General features: G+C 44.1%; 1 protein-coding gene across 2 annotated transcripts in view; it reads left to right on the forward strand.

The window, feature by feature from the left end:
- LOC112868550 (histone-arginine methyltransferase CARM1-like) overlaps positions 1 to 13,881 on the forward strand; it is a 245,120-nt gene extending 231,239 nt beyond the window's left edge. The window contains exons 12-13 of one of the 2 annotated variants that reach the window (XM_086684927.1): positions 7,329 to 7,418; positions 9,034 to 9,524. In XM_086684927.1, the coding sequence (XP_086541053.1) occupies positions 7,329 to 7,418; positions 9,034 to 9,046 (103 nt within the window). In that variant the 3' untranslated portion in view covers positions 9,047 to 9,524. Of the gene's footprint in view, positions 1 to 7,328; positions 7,419 to 9,033; positions 9,525 to 13,208 lie in introns of those variants that run through there. The other variant, XM_086684928.1, reaches the window with a different exon arrangement.
- Positions 13,882 to 18,555: the final 4,674 nt, after the last annotated feature.

The following is an 18,555-nucleotide window of genomic DNA, read 5'->3' on the forward strand; positions in this document are numbered from 1 at the left end:
GGCCAGGCTCATTTCTGCACTTCTTTTCTCTACACTGCCTGTGATTGGTCTCTGTGGCTTTTGCCAGTAGTGATGTGTGTGTGCACATGTGAGGGAACGGAGAGTGAGAACGTTAAGCAGGCTTCTCACCCAGCCCAGAGCCTGATGCAGGGCTTGACCACACACGCAGGTCTGGGATCGTGACTTGAGCCGAAGTCAAGAGTCAGACGCTCAACTACCCAGGGGCCCCTACAAATACAATTTTTATGTTATTTTACTTTATTTTAATGTTTTTTTTTATTTTTGAGAGAGACAGAGACGGAATGTGAGTGGGTTAGGGGCAGAGAGAGGGAGACACAGAATCCGAAGCAGGCTCCAGGCTCCAAGCTGTCAGCACAGAGCCCGACACGGGGCCTGGACTCACGAGGTGCGAGATCATGACCTGAGCCGAAGCCGGTCGCTCAACTGACTGAGCCACCCAGGCACCCCTCCAAATATAATTTTTAAAAGTTGCATCTGGTTGTTTTGGTGTATATTTTTTTTAATTACTAATAGGGGTAAATAACTTTTCATATGGTCTTTGGTTATTGATGTCTTGTACTTCAAACATCTCTGATCATTAAAAAATTATTCTTGTTGTTGATCCTACAAGTACTTCCTAGTAAGTCTACTCATTGACCTTACTTCTGCTTCTGAGTCTGTTCCAGGCTCCAAATGGCAGTTGTTGAAATATTTGGAGAGCTCTACCAAAATCCTGCCAGTCTTCCTGGCTGGCTATAGGCTAACATCCTGTAAGAGTGATTTGTAAATTGTTGGAGGTTCTAAGCCCGCCCCTCTGGAGAGTTGGTGGGACTTTTCTGGAAAGTAATTTACAAGAAGGGAGTTCCTGTGGCAGCAGAGACATGACCATCTTCAGGCGGTCTGTTTTCCTCGACTCACATTTTCTCTCCTTCTGTGCCACCGCAGAGTCATCCTGCTTCCTGCCAGCATGGCTCCTCTTCTGCTTGTTTCCGCGGTTCTACCATATTGCAGTTCTTGCCCGCCCCAGTGCCTGCACAAGACGTTACACATGAGGAATAAAGCTTTTGCATTTCGGAAAATGCTCCTCATCCTCAGCTTGGGTGTTTTGGGGAGCACTCTCTGAGACGCACCCCCCTCTGGGCTCTCTTGCTTCTCTTGGCACTTCTATGCTTTTTCCCATGTGCCTTACAGCCAATGCCAGGTGCTTCTGTAGCCCTTATACATGAGGTAGAGACTGCAGATTCTATCTTTCTCCCAGTTTTACAGAAAATGAGGTCCCTGGTCTGCAGTGTCTTTCTCTTCTGCTTGTTTAGGGCATGGTTTCCAGGAGGCAAAGTTGGGAAATGCTGATTTATACCGCGTTCATCCTGGAAGTCACCACTTTCTTCCTCAATCCTCATAAACCATCTATTTAATGACCGGTTCTAAAGAAAAAAAATTACTAAGGAGCAGTAGCCAACATCAGCTTGGAGTTGGGACTTGCCTTTTCTGCTTAACATTCTTTTGCTTTCAGATATTTATATTTGAAGGTATCGTAGGGTATCATTAGGTGGGTGGATTTAAATCATCTTATTTTCCTATTACTTTTTTCTTTCTTTTAAACAAAACCTTTTTTTTTTAATGTTTATTTATTTTTGAGGAGAGAGACAGAGCAGGAGCAGGGGAGGGGCAGAGAGAGGGGGAGACACAGAATCTGAAGCAGGCTCCAGGCTCCGAGCTGTCAGCACAGAGCCCGATGCGGGACTTCAACTCATGAACCATGAGATCATGACCTGAGCTGAAGTCGGACATTCAACTGACTGAGCCACCCAGGTGCCCCTCCATTATTTTTTTCTAACATATCTTGGGTTTCATCCTTCTCAGTCATATTTTTTGACCCTCCTCTCCTTTATTCCCCCGATGGGTAAGAAAGAAGCAAACCATTTACCTCATACACCTGTGTCATGACTCCCGGGTTCCTCCAGCCTTCCATACCTTTCTTAAAGCAACAATGTTGTATCCCTGTTATTTGCCTATATGTGAACTTCCCAAAAAGAAGGCCCGAGTCTCATTCTATTGTGTATCCCTCCTGACTTAATTCATTTCAGAGATTCGGCAGTGATGTGGAAGGACCACCTGAATGAAGAAGTCATGTCAGGATCCTCCTTTTAGTAAGAATTTAGTCTGGCTCAGTTGAAAGAAGACACTAAGAGATTATGGACACATGATACTTAGCAGCAGGAATAAAGGGAGGAAGGCGGAAGGAAGATTTTTTTTTTTAATATATTAAAAAAGATTTTTTTTTAATGTGTATTCATTTCCTGAGAGAGACAGAGCATGAGCAGGGGACGGGCAGAGAGAGAGGGAGACACAGAATCCAAAGCAGTTTCCAGGCTCTGAGTTGTCAGCACGGAGCCCGACGTGGGGCTTGAATTCACGAACCGCAAGATCGTGACCTGAGCTGAAGTCGGAGGCTTAACCGACTGAGCCACCCAGGTGCCCCTTTAATATTTTTTAAACGTGATTTTTTAAAGTTTATTTATTATGAGAGAGAAAGCATTAGTGGGAGTGGAACAGAGGGAGAGGAGGGAGAGAGAATACCAAGCAGTCTTCACATCATCAGTGCCAAGCATGATGCAGGGCTTGAACCCACAAACTCTGAGGTCATGACCTGAGACATGACCAGGCTTTGGCAGATATTAAAGGAGAAAACACAGTATAGTCATCAGCACACAGTAGGTCCACAGAAAATCTTAGTTCCATTTTTTCCCGCCTTCTTCTCTTCCTTACTCTCATTTTTGCTTTAAAATTATTACTTTCCTTGGCATTTTCTCCAAACTCAGCACTTCCTGAATGTCAGTGCTTTGACGTTCTTTTCAGTCAGGTGCTGCTGGTTTGTCCTGCCTTTGGACAGGATCTCCCCCTTCCTTATTGTCAAATATTCTTTTAAACTCTGGCCTCCCGGGAGAACTGCCCCCCCCCCCGCCCCGTCCCTGGGGTAAGCCACACTGGCGTGACAATGGCTGCCTTTTTCTTCCCAGCCAGGACCCCTTGGGATCGTATTGTTAACGTTTTATTTTCCACAGACTTCCATCATTCTTCGGCTGTCATTCATATTATTGCTGTGGACAATAAAACAGAACTTATGTTTTTTATGAACTTTATGAAATGTACATCCCTCAAGTGCACAGAAGCTGGTGTCCATGAGGTTTTTTGATCGTGTGCACCTCGGAGTAAAGACATTTCGTATATGCGTCCCCCGATTATAGACTAGCATTTATCTTATAATTCTATGAATGTACTACAGTAATAATAGAAAGTATAAAGTGGAGTGCTCGATATAGAGATATATATACTATATACTATTTATATACTATTTATATATATACACACACATGCATAGACATGTCTCTGTGTATATACACACATAGAAACTTACATGGTATATACGTCATAGGACACAAAATTAGAAATAAAAAAGAATGAATGGAAAAAAACAAATATACATAGGCTGACTTGGGGTCTAGCTCAGCCACTCACCCTGGGCCAAGATTTTTTGGAATATACTTTAAAATTTGGGGGTCCCTATGAAGGTGTGCAGTACTCAGGTCTGCCAGGGAATTTGGTTTTCAGAGAGTTCCATGAGCTTTGTGTTATGAAACTAGAAGGAATGCTGACCAAAGAGTTAAAGGTTTGGAAGCTCCAAGTGGCGCTCCCAAAGGCCATCTCTAAACTGCTCTGTTTTGCGCTCAACTTTCCTCAGACCAAATACCTACGGGTCTGGACAGCTGCATCGGCAGGAGCTCTGGGGCAAAACTCTTGTCGATGATCGGGAACAGTGAGGCATTAGCATGCGCGGGCTCAGCTTTAAGGGATGTTTCTTTGTCCTTTGCTACTCAGATTCTTCTGGCTCTGACCAATGTCTCCACCGCCCAGTTGGTATTTACTCAGTGATGTTGTACCACATTGTCTGCGGTATAATCAGATTCTCACTGAACCGTCCTGCCTTAGCAAAACCCGAGAAAGTAGGTGAGCATAATAGAGAACGAATCTGGCACTTTCCTAGTGACTTCACTAGTGTTCAGTATGTGTTAGGTGAACACGTGTATTCGTTTCCCAGGGCTGAAAATTTTAAAAATCGGGGCACCTGGGTGGCTCAGTCAGTTGCGCGTCAGACTCTTGATTTCAGGTCAGGTCACGATCTCGCAATCATGAGATCGAGCCCCACAGCGGGCTCTGCACTGGTCACGGAGCCTGCTTAAGAGTCTTTCTTTCCCTCTCCCTCTGCCCTTTTCTCTCTATCAAAAAAGAAAGAATTAAAAATCGGAGCTAAGTATTTTCTTCCACCCCCCACGTACCCCCTTGGGGCACACTCAAACCCCTCTGAAGAACGCTGGTCCAGGGTCCATTCTGCTGAGGTTCGCATTCCTTCCTTCGCCTATCGGTAAACCCTCAGTGACTTGAGTCATTTTTTTTCTTTTTTTTTTTTAATTTAAACTTTAGTTAACATGCAGTGCAATATTGGTTTCTGGAGTAGATTTCGGTGATTCATCACTTACATACAACACCCAGTGCTCATCACAACAAGTGCCTTCCCTAATGCCCGTCACCCATCTAGCCCACCCCCCCCCACCTCCCTCCATCAACCCTCAGTTTGTTCTCTATTGTTAAGTCTCTTGTGGTTTTTCTGAGCCATTGTCTCCCCTCATCACAAGTGCCTTCCCTAATGCCCGTCACCCATCTAGCCCACCCCCCCCCCACCTCCCTCCATCAACCCTCAGTTTGTTCTCTATTGTTAAGTCTCTCTTTTTCTGAGCCATTGTCTCCCCAAGCTTCCTGCCACTTCTGTTTATCCTATTCTCCCTTGATCAAGAGCGCTCAGCCTGTCCCTCTACTATACCTTCTGTTTTCTCTAAGATGAAATTGTCATGAATTACCACACTCTCTAGACAGATGTGTCCTGTATATGTTGTTCTTACGCTTCCAATATCTCTTATTCCAAAAAGAATGTTGGTATGAGAAACCATGATTTTGTTTTTATGTTTTTTTGGGTTTTTTTTTTAAAATTTATTTATTTAGTGTTATTTTTAAATATAATTTATTGTCAAAGTGGCTACCACACAGTGTGTAAAATGTGCTCTTGGTTTTTGGGGTAGATGGTTTTGCACTCAATTCCTGAACTAAAGGATGTCCCCTCTTAGGTCATTTGTTCCATCTCTGTAGATTTAAAAAAAATTTTTTTAATGTTGATTCATTTTTTGAGAGAGAGAAGGAGACAGAGTGCCAGCAGGGGAGGGGTAGAGAGAGAGGAAGACACAGCATCCGAAGCAGGTGCCAGGCTCTGAGCCATCAGCGCAGAGCCCGATGTGGGGCTCAAACCCACGAACTGTGAGATCATGACCTGAGCGAAGATCAAGAGACAGACACTTGACCCACTGAGCCACCCAAGCGCCTTCCTATGTAGCATTCTGGAAAGAGCGTTGCTGAACAACACCCTAGAGCAGGAACTTCCTGTCTGTTCTTCCAGACCCCACCTGGAACCATTCAGTTCTCTGTTGTGTCATATGCGCATCCATGGACACACACATTTGCGCAGACCTCAGGGTACTCTGTTTCTGCGTTAAGTCTTACGTTCATTGCTCTAAATATTGTTAAGAAGGCGTCTCTCATTTGGGAAAATAAGTAAGTGTGTCCCTCCCTGATTTCTCAGCCTTTCTATGATTCCAGCAAGGGCTGCCCTTATTCCTAAGGAGCTCACTGTCTCAGTATCTCGCTTTCCTTGTGTCTACCTTCAAATATCACAAATGCAGTGAACTCCTCCTCGATGTATCATGAAGGGAACATTTTGTAACGAAATAATTCGGAGTCAGTTACATGAGTTGAAATACAATCAAAAGACATTGATTTTTTGTTTTTTAATCTATGCCCACCTTTCCCTCTTACTTTGTTTGGCCCCGATAAAAATCTGGAGCTTGAGGTACAGGCTTCACAGGATCCGACATTATACGTCAGCCTGCCCAGGCCACTACTGGTGACAACAGGGTGAGAGGCATTTGTAACACTCTGCAGTTTCTGGAATTTGACACAGAAGCCAGACCATCAAGGAAATTCCAGTTAAAGTGATCAATGATATGTTAACCCCAGACGTTTAAAATATTAAGGATTGGAAGATATGTAATGAAATTAGCACTTTTATACTTTGTAGGTGAGGAAGTAGTTTAGTCCACTTTCTGGAAGATGTTTTAGCAGTAGGTGCTGGGAACCTTAAATATTTACGTGCTTTAGCCTGGCGAGTCTAACACTGAGAATTATTCCAGGCAAATAATCGCCAATAGGACATAAAGATGAACTACAAGACTGTCCTCTGCAGGAGAATATCTGTCGTCAAATTAGGCTTTTGTTACTAAAAGCAATAATATGTTATAACATGTTTGTAATACGTTATAAAAATGTAGATATTTGATCATGGGGCATCATTAATTATCCTGTGTAATGCCCGTTAGTGCCACTGAAAAATGTGTTGTCAAGAATTATAGGGTAAATGCTTGTTTATGTTAAATCAAATTAGGAGATGTGAAGGAATATTTAAGATCATTGTATTAAAAATTCACATTTATGAAAACCATAGAAGGAAAAATACACAGGAAAATACTCTATAGTGTTAGCTAGAAGATTCTTTGTCTAGTGACATCATGAATTCTTTTATTTAATTTCTCTTTTTCCTTCTTTTTCAGTCATTCTACAGTGAATAGGTAGCCCTTTATAATCCAAAGAAATACATGTGTTGTTGAATACGTATGACTAATAAAAATCCCACAAACATAGGTCCTTCAGATTAGTCATCAAAGATATGTCATATGACTTGTTCTTATCAGCCAATTCCCACTGGAATTATATGAGCCTTCGTCTGGGGCCTCTGAAAATCAGTCACATTTATTGACTGTTTTATGTCAGTTTAAGACTTTAACGTATCCAGTCTTTGCACGATTAAGATTATTTTGGTTACTTCGGTGGGTGACCCATAAAGTGCCTCTATTAATCAAAGCCATTTCTGTCCTTGGCTGTTGATCAAACCAGAAATACCATTAACTTTGTAATTTTTAGCTCAAGAGATTACAACTGCCAAACTCTTCTAACAAATAAACAAGGCCTTCTGTTGCCTCTGCTAATGTTGGTAGCATCCCCATAAACACACACGACCGTAGACGAGATGCTAACCCCACACTCTTAAAACCCTCGTGAAGTAAGTAGGTATGTGTACAAGGTGCCTTCAGTGTGTGTGAAGAGGTGACCGGCCTCGTAAAATGATGGAGTTGTTTTGTTTTTTTGTTTTGTTTTCTGCCATACAGACAGAGCTATGACATTCATATCGTGGCGCTGGTAAACCAGACAGGCTTCCGATCTGGGAACATCCTCGATCTAAAGAATCCTTTCTTTAGGTAAGAAATGCTCTCAGCCATGTCCCAGCCATGTGTATAAAATCTCAGTGGACCGTATGACCAGGTAAAGACGTTCAGAATAATTCCACCTTTCCTAAGAGGAGAAGAGGCATCTACCTTCCTCCTTAAGGAGACTTAGATCCTATGATGGAGTTGAGTGTTCTAGTTCCATTAAATGGAACTCAATATGTAACAACCTGATCTTGAAACCACAAAGAGTCCTACAAAGTGAATTCTCGTTCCAGCTGAGCTATAATGAGCTGCGTGACCTTGGGCAAAGTCGCTTCCTTCTGGTATTTGGTTTTCTCATCTGCACGATGTGGAGTTTAAATATGGGCTCCTCTGACCATCATTCACTAACAGATGGTTTTGTGCCGCATTTATTCCACTACACCTGAAACATGAAGTCCATTTAAAGTAAGTTTGTGAGATATTTTTGAGATCACGTAAGTCAGGACAAACCCCTCTTTAGAAGCCATGCAGGTTTTGTCTGATGTAAAAACTTGCCACAGTGAGAGGGATATGACGGATGTTTCTGGAAGAACCCCTCATCTCTTGCACCTCATCCATATGAGCCCATTAAAAATCCACACGTGAGGGGCGCCTGGGTGACTCAGTCGGTGAAGCGTCCGACTTCAGCTCAGGTCATGATCTCATGGTTCGTGGGTTCAAGCCCCACATCGGGCTCTGTGCTGACACTTCAGAGCCTGGACCCTGCTTCCGATTCGGTGTCTCCCTCTCTCTCTGCCCCTGCCCTGCTCACGCTCTGTCTCTCTCTCTCACAAAATGAATAAGCATTTAAAAAAATTTTTTTAATCCACACATGAAATCCACCCCAGAATTAAAACCACTGGGCACTGTCACTCTTGACTTCCCTACCAAAAAACAAAAAAAAGACTTTTCCTTCATACTATAAAGTCTCCCAAGGCTTTGTATTCAAAGCATCATGTCTCTGTAGTATTGAAAAGCATAAAGAGAAGAATAAACACGGGAAACCAAACCAAAAGTTCTTCGGCAGAGATGAGAAAATGAAATCGTGACCTCGAAGCACGGGAGGCCAAACATAGGCAAGGCTTCTCTTGTTTATGCTGTGTGTGAGTTGTCACGCATCGTATGAATCTTAAACTGATAGCCATTTAGGGATACGGATGCCATCTTTAACTTTGAGGGAAAAGGGGAGTTCTCCCTCCCATCCCTGTACAGAATCCCGTCACTAAAGTCGAGGGCACAGATTGTGGCCTCAGAGCATGCAGACTATTCACGAGCACAGTTTGACCTGCCTGGGCCTCAGTCTTCTCCTCTGTGAAATGGGATTAACAACACATGCCTCACTGGGAGATTGCAGGGATGCCCATCACATGTCCAAGCACTAAGCAGTTCCTGTTACTGGTGTTCAGTAATCGCCAGTTGGCTGTCTTTCTCCCTTTTCTTACTGGTCTCTGTGCTCCTCCTCTCTCCGTACGTAAATAGATGATGGTCTTGCACTTCATTCCAAACAGAATCATTTGGATTTGGGGATAGAAAGTGAATTTTTGTAGGGTTTTAGAAAACCCCCCTTTTGAGTGCAAGAACCATGCGAACCAGTAACTGGAGTCCTGCTTCCACTTTGTCTTAGGACAAGATTCTAAGCAGGACACAGACAGGGCCTGGGCCTTGGCCTTGGCCAGCCCCTGCTTTGCATGAAGACACAAACACAGTGGCCATAAGGTCACATGGAGGACCGGTCAAGGTTGAGCGACTCGCAAGATGGCCACAGCACCGTCAGAACAGACACACTGTTGGGTGATGGTGTGGGGGCAACGGATGCCTTTCCTTTTCCCTTCTCTCAGTACCAAGTCTGACTGATGTATTTAACTAATTAAGCAGATAAGGGTGCTTAAAAAGGTGACTCCCCTAGGCACTTCACATCTTATTTAAACTTCTTCACCAACCTTTTCCTAATGTCTAGCACAATCGTGATGATGGGCACCGAATCTTTGAAGGGCACTTTGCATCGAGTGCACGAACAGTTAAATGTTCAGCTGTGGTGATGCCCTTCTTCGGGTCCCCCACAGTCACAGCACCTGAGAAGCAGCACAGGAGCATGTGTGTGCATGCATGTGTGTGTGTGTGTGTGTGTGTGCGTGTGCGTGTGTGTGTGTGTGTGTGTGTGTGCGTGTGTGTGTGTGTGTGTGTGTGTGTGTGTGTGTTGGGGAAGTGGCATTACCCAGAGAAATTATCGGTGACTTAGAGGTAATTATTGGTAATTTCTTTATCAAAATGAGTAACTTTCCATTTTTTTATTCTACCCATTTTTAGGGCACGATAGATTTACACACAGGAACAAAAAATTCATTTTTGGGTTTGGGCTGATACCTGGTACCATCTAAAAACATCTAATGGGGCATGCCAAAACATCTAAGGATCGACAGGTTAATTACTAAGACCTTGAATATCCACCATTAAATGTGATGTACAGGTTTCTGTCTTTCCTTAGGCAGGCTAGGGAGACTTTGATTTTCGCTATTATTTTAAAGTAATTTGAAAATAAAAGAAGGGCTCACAAATGTTGCTAAAAGTGAGCGAAGGGACAGAACTGCTTCATCGGCAAGGGAAAGCTCTCCAGTAACCCGGCAGAGTCTCCAAGGACTGTGAGGCCAGTCCTTCATCACTCGGGCCCCACGCAGTCTGTCCCCAGATCTGGCTGGCGGGGCGACCAGGCAGTCCCTGCCTCCAGGAAGCTTGTGTTGTAGTAGGAGGGAGGGCAGGGCCTTAAACAGCTACCTGCATAATTATGTCATCATACTTGCAATGCGTGATGAGTAGGAGGGGTAGAGAGTGCCAAGAGAGCATTGATGGGGAGACCTAGAGCAGAATGAATCCATAAAACCCACCACTGGTACCCCTCGCCCAGCAATAGCTGGAGAACCCTTCGTACATGGTGGCAAAGTTTATTTATTTATTTTGAGAGAGAGAGAGAGAGAGAGAGAACAAGCTGAGGAAGGGCAGAGAGAGGGAGAGACAGAATCCCAAGCAGGTTCCGCCCCATCAGCGCGGAGCCCTGTGTAAGGCTCGAACTCACACACTGCGAGATCATGACCTGAGCAGAGCCCAAGAATCGGACACTTAACCGACTGTGCCGCCCAGGCACCCCAAACATGCCCACCTCTAAGAAGCCTTCCAAGGCCAAGGCTGGCTTAGATGTCCCTCCCAGAGCACTCAGCTCTCTGCAGACACCACTTTGGGGGCATGTGTCTCAATTACTGGGTTTTTTGTCCGCAACCCCTCCTACCTTGAGCACAGCATCTTGCCTTCTGCTGTTTGTAACACGGTGTTGACACAGCAGGTGCTGAGTGAATGTCTGATGGGTGGGTGGATGAACATGGCCCCATGGAGCTCCTGAATGGCCCCAGAGTTTCTAACCATGGGGCTCTGGAGCCAAAAGCATGTCTTATTTCGTGCTGCTGCCACAAACCAGGACTCTGTCCCCTTCACAGCCTCTCCCAAACAACGTGGTCCTTCTCTCCTCCCAAACACAGATTCCTTCAGTTTCCCCAACTGAACTATCACTTTCCTTCTTGCTGTTCTCCATGGAATTTATTAAGTAATTATCATGCACCAGGAGATGTTCTCATTGCTAGGGTGTAACAGAGAATGACGGGGGTATGAATTCACTGGTCTCGTGGTTCCTGAAAGTCTCAAGGATTGGTGGGTCTCCTGACAGACATCCAGGAAGTAAACAAGTGAGAAAATCTCAAATACCGGTAGTTTTTCCCCAAAAAAGATAAATAGAGTAATAGCTACCTGATCTCAAGACTCAGGATAAACCTATGGTAATCCAGGCGGTGTATGCTGAAAAAACGACGCCATCCACGTAGGTGAATGGAATGAACAGAGGTCAGAAACGGACTTGCACATATACAGCCAATGTGATTTTTGACGTAGTTGCAAAAGCAATTACACGGAGAGGTGATGGTCTTCCAGAAGTGGCACAGGAATGATTGGATATCAATATGCAATAAAATTAGTGGCCTTCAACCCATATCTCACACCGTCTAAAAAAATTACCTCAAAAGAGATCATGGACTGAACCAGAAAATCTAAAAAATATGAAACTTGGAGAATAAAACATAGAAGGAAACTTTCGTGATCTTGGGTTAGACAGATGTGTCTTACATATGACACAGTTCCTAAAAAGGGAAAAATGATAAATTGTCCTTTATCAAAATGAAAAACCTATCTTTGAAAGACGATGAAAAGATGCATTATAAACTAGGTGAAGATATTTGGAAATCACTTATCTGGGGGAAAAAATCATATGCCGAATATAAAAAGAATGTATGCTAAATACTCTCAAAAAAGCCTAGTAATGGGAAAACATTTTTGGTAAGGGCCAAAGATGTGAGCAGACCCTCCATCAAAAAAAAGATATAATCGCCAAGAAGCACATGAGAAGATGTTCAGCATCATTAGTCAACAGAGAACTGAAAACTAGAACCATCGTGGCATAGTTCCATTAGATACATACACCTATTCGAACGGCTAAAATAAAAATTCTGACAATACCAAGTGCTGGTGAAGATCTGGACTGAGAATTCTCCCTCATGGTTGGTAGGAATACAAAATGGTACAGACAATTTAGAGAATAGTTTGACACTTCCTTAGATGGTTAAAAAAATCCGCTTACCATATGACCCAGCCATCCCACTGCAAGGTATTTATACAAGAGAGATGAAAACTCTATCTGAATGTTTATGGCAATTTTATTTGTAATCACCAAAACTGGAAACGAGAATGCCTTGCAAGTGGAGAATGAATAAACTATGATCCGTCCATACAGTGAAGTGATTTTCAGTAAGGACAAGGAAAGACCTCCCGATACGTGCAATAATACAGATGAGACTCAAATAAATTGAGCTACAGAAAGTGAAAGCAATCAGACTGCAAAGGCTACATAATATATGATTCCATTTCTATGACAATCTGGAAAAAGCAACACTCCAGATACAGAGACCAGCTCTGAGCTGGCCTTGGGGAAGGTTTGGCTATAAAGAGACATGGCAACACTTGGGGGCAATGGAACTTTCTAGATCTTGATTATAGCACTGGTAGTACATGTATGTATGCATTTGTCAAAGTGTGCAGAACCACAGTAAAAGGGGTGAATTTTACTGTCTGTAAATTTTTTCTCAATTACATGAAAACTTACCAAAAAAAACAAAAACAAAAACAACCCACCAAGATTACATAAAGGGATAGCAGAAACCAAATAGAACATTCTGCTAGACAGTGGCAAGGCCAGGGACGGGAGATGGGTGGTGTTTACACTGAGTAGTCTGGGAGGCCTCTCGGAAGAGGTGGCGACGAGTGGTGACTTAAGGTCAGGAAGGGAGTGGCGTGGACAGGTGTGCGAGCCGAGCCACCATCGACAAGAGCCCCGGAAAGGGCAAAGGCCTGAGGCGAAACAAGCCTGTTGAAACAGCAAGAAGAGAGAGAAGTAAGTCGGTGCTTAGCCTTTGCTGTCAACCTATAAAAAAAGAAAAAGTTCTTCCAGTGAACAAAAATCTGGATCATCATCTCAGATCTGAATTTAGGCTATGCATAATCAAACTTACTAAATATAGTGGGTAAATATAGATCTAAGGCTGCCCATAATAAAAACTCCAGGAAGGGCATGGGAGTGGAAAGGAGGAGGGGCGGGAGACCAGGAGGGAGGGAGGGGACAGGAACACAAAACTAGCTTTCCTGTGCCTTTGGATGGAGGTGGGACTGACTTACTCTGTATCATAGAAATCACCTTCTCTGTTTTAGGTTTGCTTAGAAGATAGTCCCAAGCCAGTCACTAAGTCAAATGAAGGCCTGAGAAGCCCCTCGCCATCCAGGTTCAGATTTCACGTTCCAAACGTGCACTCTGCATTTTACAAGGATGATTAGGTTTATTTAAATTCTTTTTTTTTTTTTTTTTTTTTTTGCCCCCTGACTCTAAAATGTGCCTCCTAGTTTTATTGACAAGTCTGTTCCTTGGTGCTTCTTAGACTGGCTCTTTACAGCTTTCTGCATGTGAGCTGAACAAATAATTTTTTTTTGTTTTCAATGTGTGATTTCTCTGTATCATTATCTCGGTAAAGCCCACAGCATTGCTTTCGTTTTTGACGTATTTAAAAATGGGAATTTAACAAACCCCTACCTCATGTTTATATGAATGCGTATGTATGACATAACCTAAGAGCATGTGAGGAGTGATCTTCGATTGACCATTTTAAGCTGTTCTCGCCAATATTTTCAGCACATCAGCAGCTCATCTCCAGCGCAGCCACGCGTGAAAGAATTTCTGCCTTATTCATGTAGGGGAATAATACGGTGTCAGGAATGTGCTTCATCGGCAATATCTGATGACTCTGTGTGCCGTTAAGAAAATAAAGATGGATGGAATCTTTGTCAGCTCTCTTAGGTTTGCAATAAAAACGTACAGTGCGAGATACCATGGAGGCCTCTCCTTTACTTGAAGACTTTGTCATATGTCACGTGTCAAATGGTGATAAAAAGACGATCTTTGCGAAGGGCAGGTTCTCCCCTGACCCCGACAGCTCTTATAAAAATGGATGTCACGTCAGCACACGAGCTGATGGAGCCCCCCGGCAGCCCGCTCACTGTGGAGGGGCAGGGAGCTGGAATGACCTGGAAGTTCCCATATCCTCCCCAGGCAGCCAGTCACCCACGGCTGTGAGCCTTCCACCCGGCCGCTCTGGCTCCTTCGGGCCGCTCTGCTTCTAACAGTCTTGCCCTTCTATCCAGCCCAACAGTCTTCCTCACATCACTGTGGGGCTCGCTTCCACTGCCCCTTCCCCAGCGTGTGTCACTGCCCACCTTCCACGCTCACAAAAAGGATTCTTTCCCACCCCGACACCTCTCCTGTCCCTCCCTTGGTCTAACCCTTTCTTGCAGCTCTGTGTGACCCCGGACCCTAAACACACACACACACGCACACACACCTTTCTCTTCTATTAACCAACTTCTTTGTGGGTTGGAGTGAGTCTGATTCACTTTTTAATTTCCTGCGATGCCTAAGGGCACACCCATGCATCAAAGGTGCTCAATACACGTACATTGATTAGGTACATAAATTTATCCTGAAGTTGAGAGTCATTGTAATTGTGGAGTCAGGCCCGACGACCTTGTAATTGCCTTTCAAGCAGAATAGGCAGAAACCGGTAAACCCTCCATCACAGAAAGCACTAAATTGCTGGTGCCACCGGTCCCACCCACACCCAGGGCAGGCATCCCTGATTGACCCCAGCACTCTTCCCCGCCCAACCAGACAGGCCCTCACAGTCCTTCTCAGCCCACCCTCTAGGAAGATATTATCAGTCTCTGCAAGAGGGCACAAGAGCTAAAAAGCATGACTTTTAAGGATGCAGAAAAATGGACAGTATTTCCCAATCTTTCAGTGATCCCAAAGATAGGTAGTCTGTATGAATTTGTAATTTTGCTGAAGCACAAATTTGATACAGATACACAAAATATATACAGTATGCAGTATATATATATATATAACTGTGGGTGTGGGCGAGTGCCTTTAGTCATTTAGAGAATGCATCTCTCTATAATCAATAACTCTCCTGATGTGTTCCTTAAATTTTTTTTCATCCTTGGGGTGCCTGGGTCCGTTAAGCTTCGAACTTCAGGTCACAATCTCATGGTTCGCGAGTTCAAGCCTGGCATCAGGTTCTGTACTGATGGCTCAGAGCCTGGAGCTTGCTTCAGATTCCGTGTCTCCCTCTCTCTCTCTCTACCACCCCTCCCCCACTCATGCTCACTCACTCTCTCAAAAATACACATTAAAAATTTTTTTTAAAACATTAAAAATTTTGTTCATTCTTTTTACCTTATATCTGGAAATGTAAATAAGTTCTCAGTTTTGCTTTTTAAAAAATGATGTAATGTAGGGTAGAGTTTATTTTAGTGGGAAAATTTAGTAACTTTACTACTTATTCCTGTCCTCCGATCTATAGGATTATTAAGATTCAAAGGCGATTGCTTAAGTGTCAATGTATTGTGTCTTGTGGGGAAATCACATTGCCATAGTGTCTACAGCTTTGAAAGTGATCTCAAAGTGTGTTCGCTGTGAATATCAAGAGTAGATTGTGGATCTGGGGAAATCTTGGAAGTCTCCGTCTTTCCTGACGCCATCCCATCATAATTAAGATAAGGCCAGAACCACGTTGTTGGCAGGAACTGGGGTCAGGAGCTGCTCTGAGATAGCCCACAGCCAGCACACCTGTGGGACCTGGAAGTCACACTACTTGAGGAACTCCAGGACATATACCAGGAAGCCAACTTCGATGCCATTAACACAGCGCTCTGACTGAAAACACCCTGCGCAATACATGTATCATATCTCCTTACAAGAAGTCCAGAGGGAGAGTGGATTCAAGAACCGATGACAGTATCTCGGTGATTTCATCAAAGACTGAGGCTCTTCCTTCTTCCTAGGCCAGCCCCCTTCAAAGGCCCAAGGCCGTGAAGCAAGTTACAGGAGTCACGTCCAGACACACGGACGTCCAGAGTCATGAAAGAGACGATCGCTTCTGGCATCTCCTCTCAAAATAATGATTATGATAGTTAACACAACACTTAGTATGTAGCAGATACTCTTCTAAGAGCTTTACAGATACTAACTAAATTTTGTCCTTATCACAACCCCATTAAGTGTGTATTATCCTTAACCCCATTTAACAGATGAGGAAATGGCAGTAAATAAGGTGACGTAACTTTCCTAATGACGCACAGCTGGTAACTTCAGTCCACTTCAGGGACCGTGCCCTTAACCACAAAGTTATCTCTACTAGGAAAGCCTTTCCAAAAGCAACCCAGAGCCTTGCTTTCATGCTTGATTGGCCAGAACCGAGTCACATGGCCATCTCTAAACCAATCACTGAAGAGAGTCATGAGATTACTGCAAAGAGAGAGAAGCCAATGAAGCTGTATCACTGAGCTGGAGATAGACTCATCTCTCCCAAGGGACAGAACCTGAAAAAAAGTAGAATGCTAGTCCCAAAGAGAGGAGATGGACATAAATCAAGGAACTGGCATTTCCTGCTCTCGGGTACTGCCTAAAAACAGCCCAGCTTGACTAATCCCATTTCTTCTGCTTTGATAAAGCGAAAAGAGTGGGTTACCGTCGGTACCCATGCGCATATCTCGACCTCCTCTCTTGCTTGTAAGCACTCTAAAAATAACACATCTTACAAATCTGCCTATTCCCCACAAGGCCTGGCCATAGGGCCTTGCACATAGAAAGTGTTCAAGAAATGTTTGTTCATTGTAATTGGATTTTCATTCTCAAGTCTGCTTAATTGAAGAGGTCAACAGTTGGCCATGCTCAAGGCAGGCAGATAATGCATTTTCACATTGATCTAACAATCAAATGAATTCTGAGAAGCTTCCCTTGCCATGCAAAATAGCATAAAATCACACATTAACATAGGTCAGTGCAAAAGCCCAAATTTATTAAATTGTTAGTGTCTTGCACTCAGCACCCTTGGAGGTAACATTAATGTCACACTTTTATTATGACTTGACATTTCCACTATATTTCAAGGAACACATCAGAGAATCGTAAGAGAGCAGGCTACATAATTTGTACAGCCCTATGCAAACAGAAGATGCAGACACCGGTCTGGGTAGATAAGTTAATCTCCCATTTCATGGGCCTCTTGCTCTGACCTTCAGTCGATAGGTGGCCCCCAAGAGATTGTAACTTCCCAGGATTGGGAGTGGGTGAGAAGGTCACATGGAGTTGCCCGCTGAACTTACTGTGATCAAATCAGCCCACAGCAGAGACTAGCATTGCCTTGCCCTACCCCAAGAAGCAGCAGGATGTGTGCCTGACTTTGACACTACCTGTACCTGGGCAGAGCAGAATGTAGCAGAACTTGGGCCACCCCCACCTGGTTGTTGCAGTAATCAGGGGCAGGAGCAGAGACATGGGAGGCCAGGCAGAGCCTGAAGTTTGGTGGGTGGATGAGCTCTCATCCCAGAGGGGCAGTAGGGACATGGGACCACCTGTGAGATAAAGCTTCAAGCCCCGGGTGCAGGCTCCAGGGTTCCAGCATATTTCACTTACAAAACACCAATTCAAAGATAAAGGTATTTGTGGATTTCAAGATGATGACCACAGGGCATTAAGCCCCACACCCTTCTGAGCACAGAACCCCATGAGCCTGCATTGATCACACACCCTGGCCACAGAGGTCAGGTGTGGTACCTTGTTTCAATGGAACATCCATGCATGGAGAAGGTAGACACAATTTTAAGACATGCTATTATACAAAAGCTTTTTTTTTTTAATTTTTTTTCAACGTTTATTTATTTTTGAGACAGAGAGAGACAGAACATGAACAGGGGAGGGGCAGAGAGAGAGGGAGACACAGAATCTGAAACAGGCTGCAGGCTCTGAATGGTCAGCACAGAGCCCGACGCGGGGCTCAAACTCACGGGCCGTGAGATCATGACCTGAGCTGAAGTCGGACGCTTAACCAACCAAGCCACCCAGGTGCCCCAACAAAGGCTTCTTGAATGGATGAACTTACCTAATGGAATGGACGAAGAAGTTGGGCAGTGAAGAGGGTAATTCCTCCCTGTACGACATGTCCCTTTCTGTAGCTCCTTTCCTAAATGTATGCCATGGACACTTGGGACTTTATCCTGCAGACAGGCAATGGGGAGCCTGTTTTCCTTTTTTTTGATTGGAGGAGTAACATAATTGATGGATCTCTTTTGTGACTGTGTGGAGTAGGAATTCAGGGAAGAAGAGACACTGGGCATGCAAATCAACTAAACTCTAGAAGGACTATTAATGAAAATGACATTATTAGCACAGGAGCTAAAGGTCTGGGCTCTTTAGTTAGAGCTACCTGAGTTGTTTTTTTTTTTTAATTTTTTTTTCAACATTTTTATTTATTTATGGGACAGACAGAGACAGAGCATGAACGGGGGAGGGACAGAGAGAGAGGGAGACACAGAATCGGAAACAGGCTCCAGGCTCCGAGCCATCAGCCCAGAGCCTGACGCGGGGCTCGAACTCACGGACCGTGAGATCGTGACCTGGCTGAAGTCAGACGCTTAACCGACTGCGCCACCCAGGCGCCCCAAGAGC

Source organism: Puma concolor, chromosome D4, assembly GCF_028749965.1.
Source record: "Puma concolor isolate L17-30 chromosome D4, mPumCon1.1.hap2, whole genome shotgun sequence".
Taxonomy (NCBI): Eukaryota; Metazoa; Chordata; class Mammalia; order Carnivora; family Felidae; genus Puma; species Puma concolor.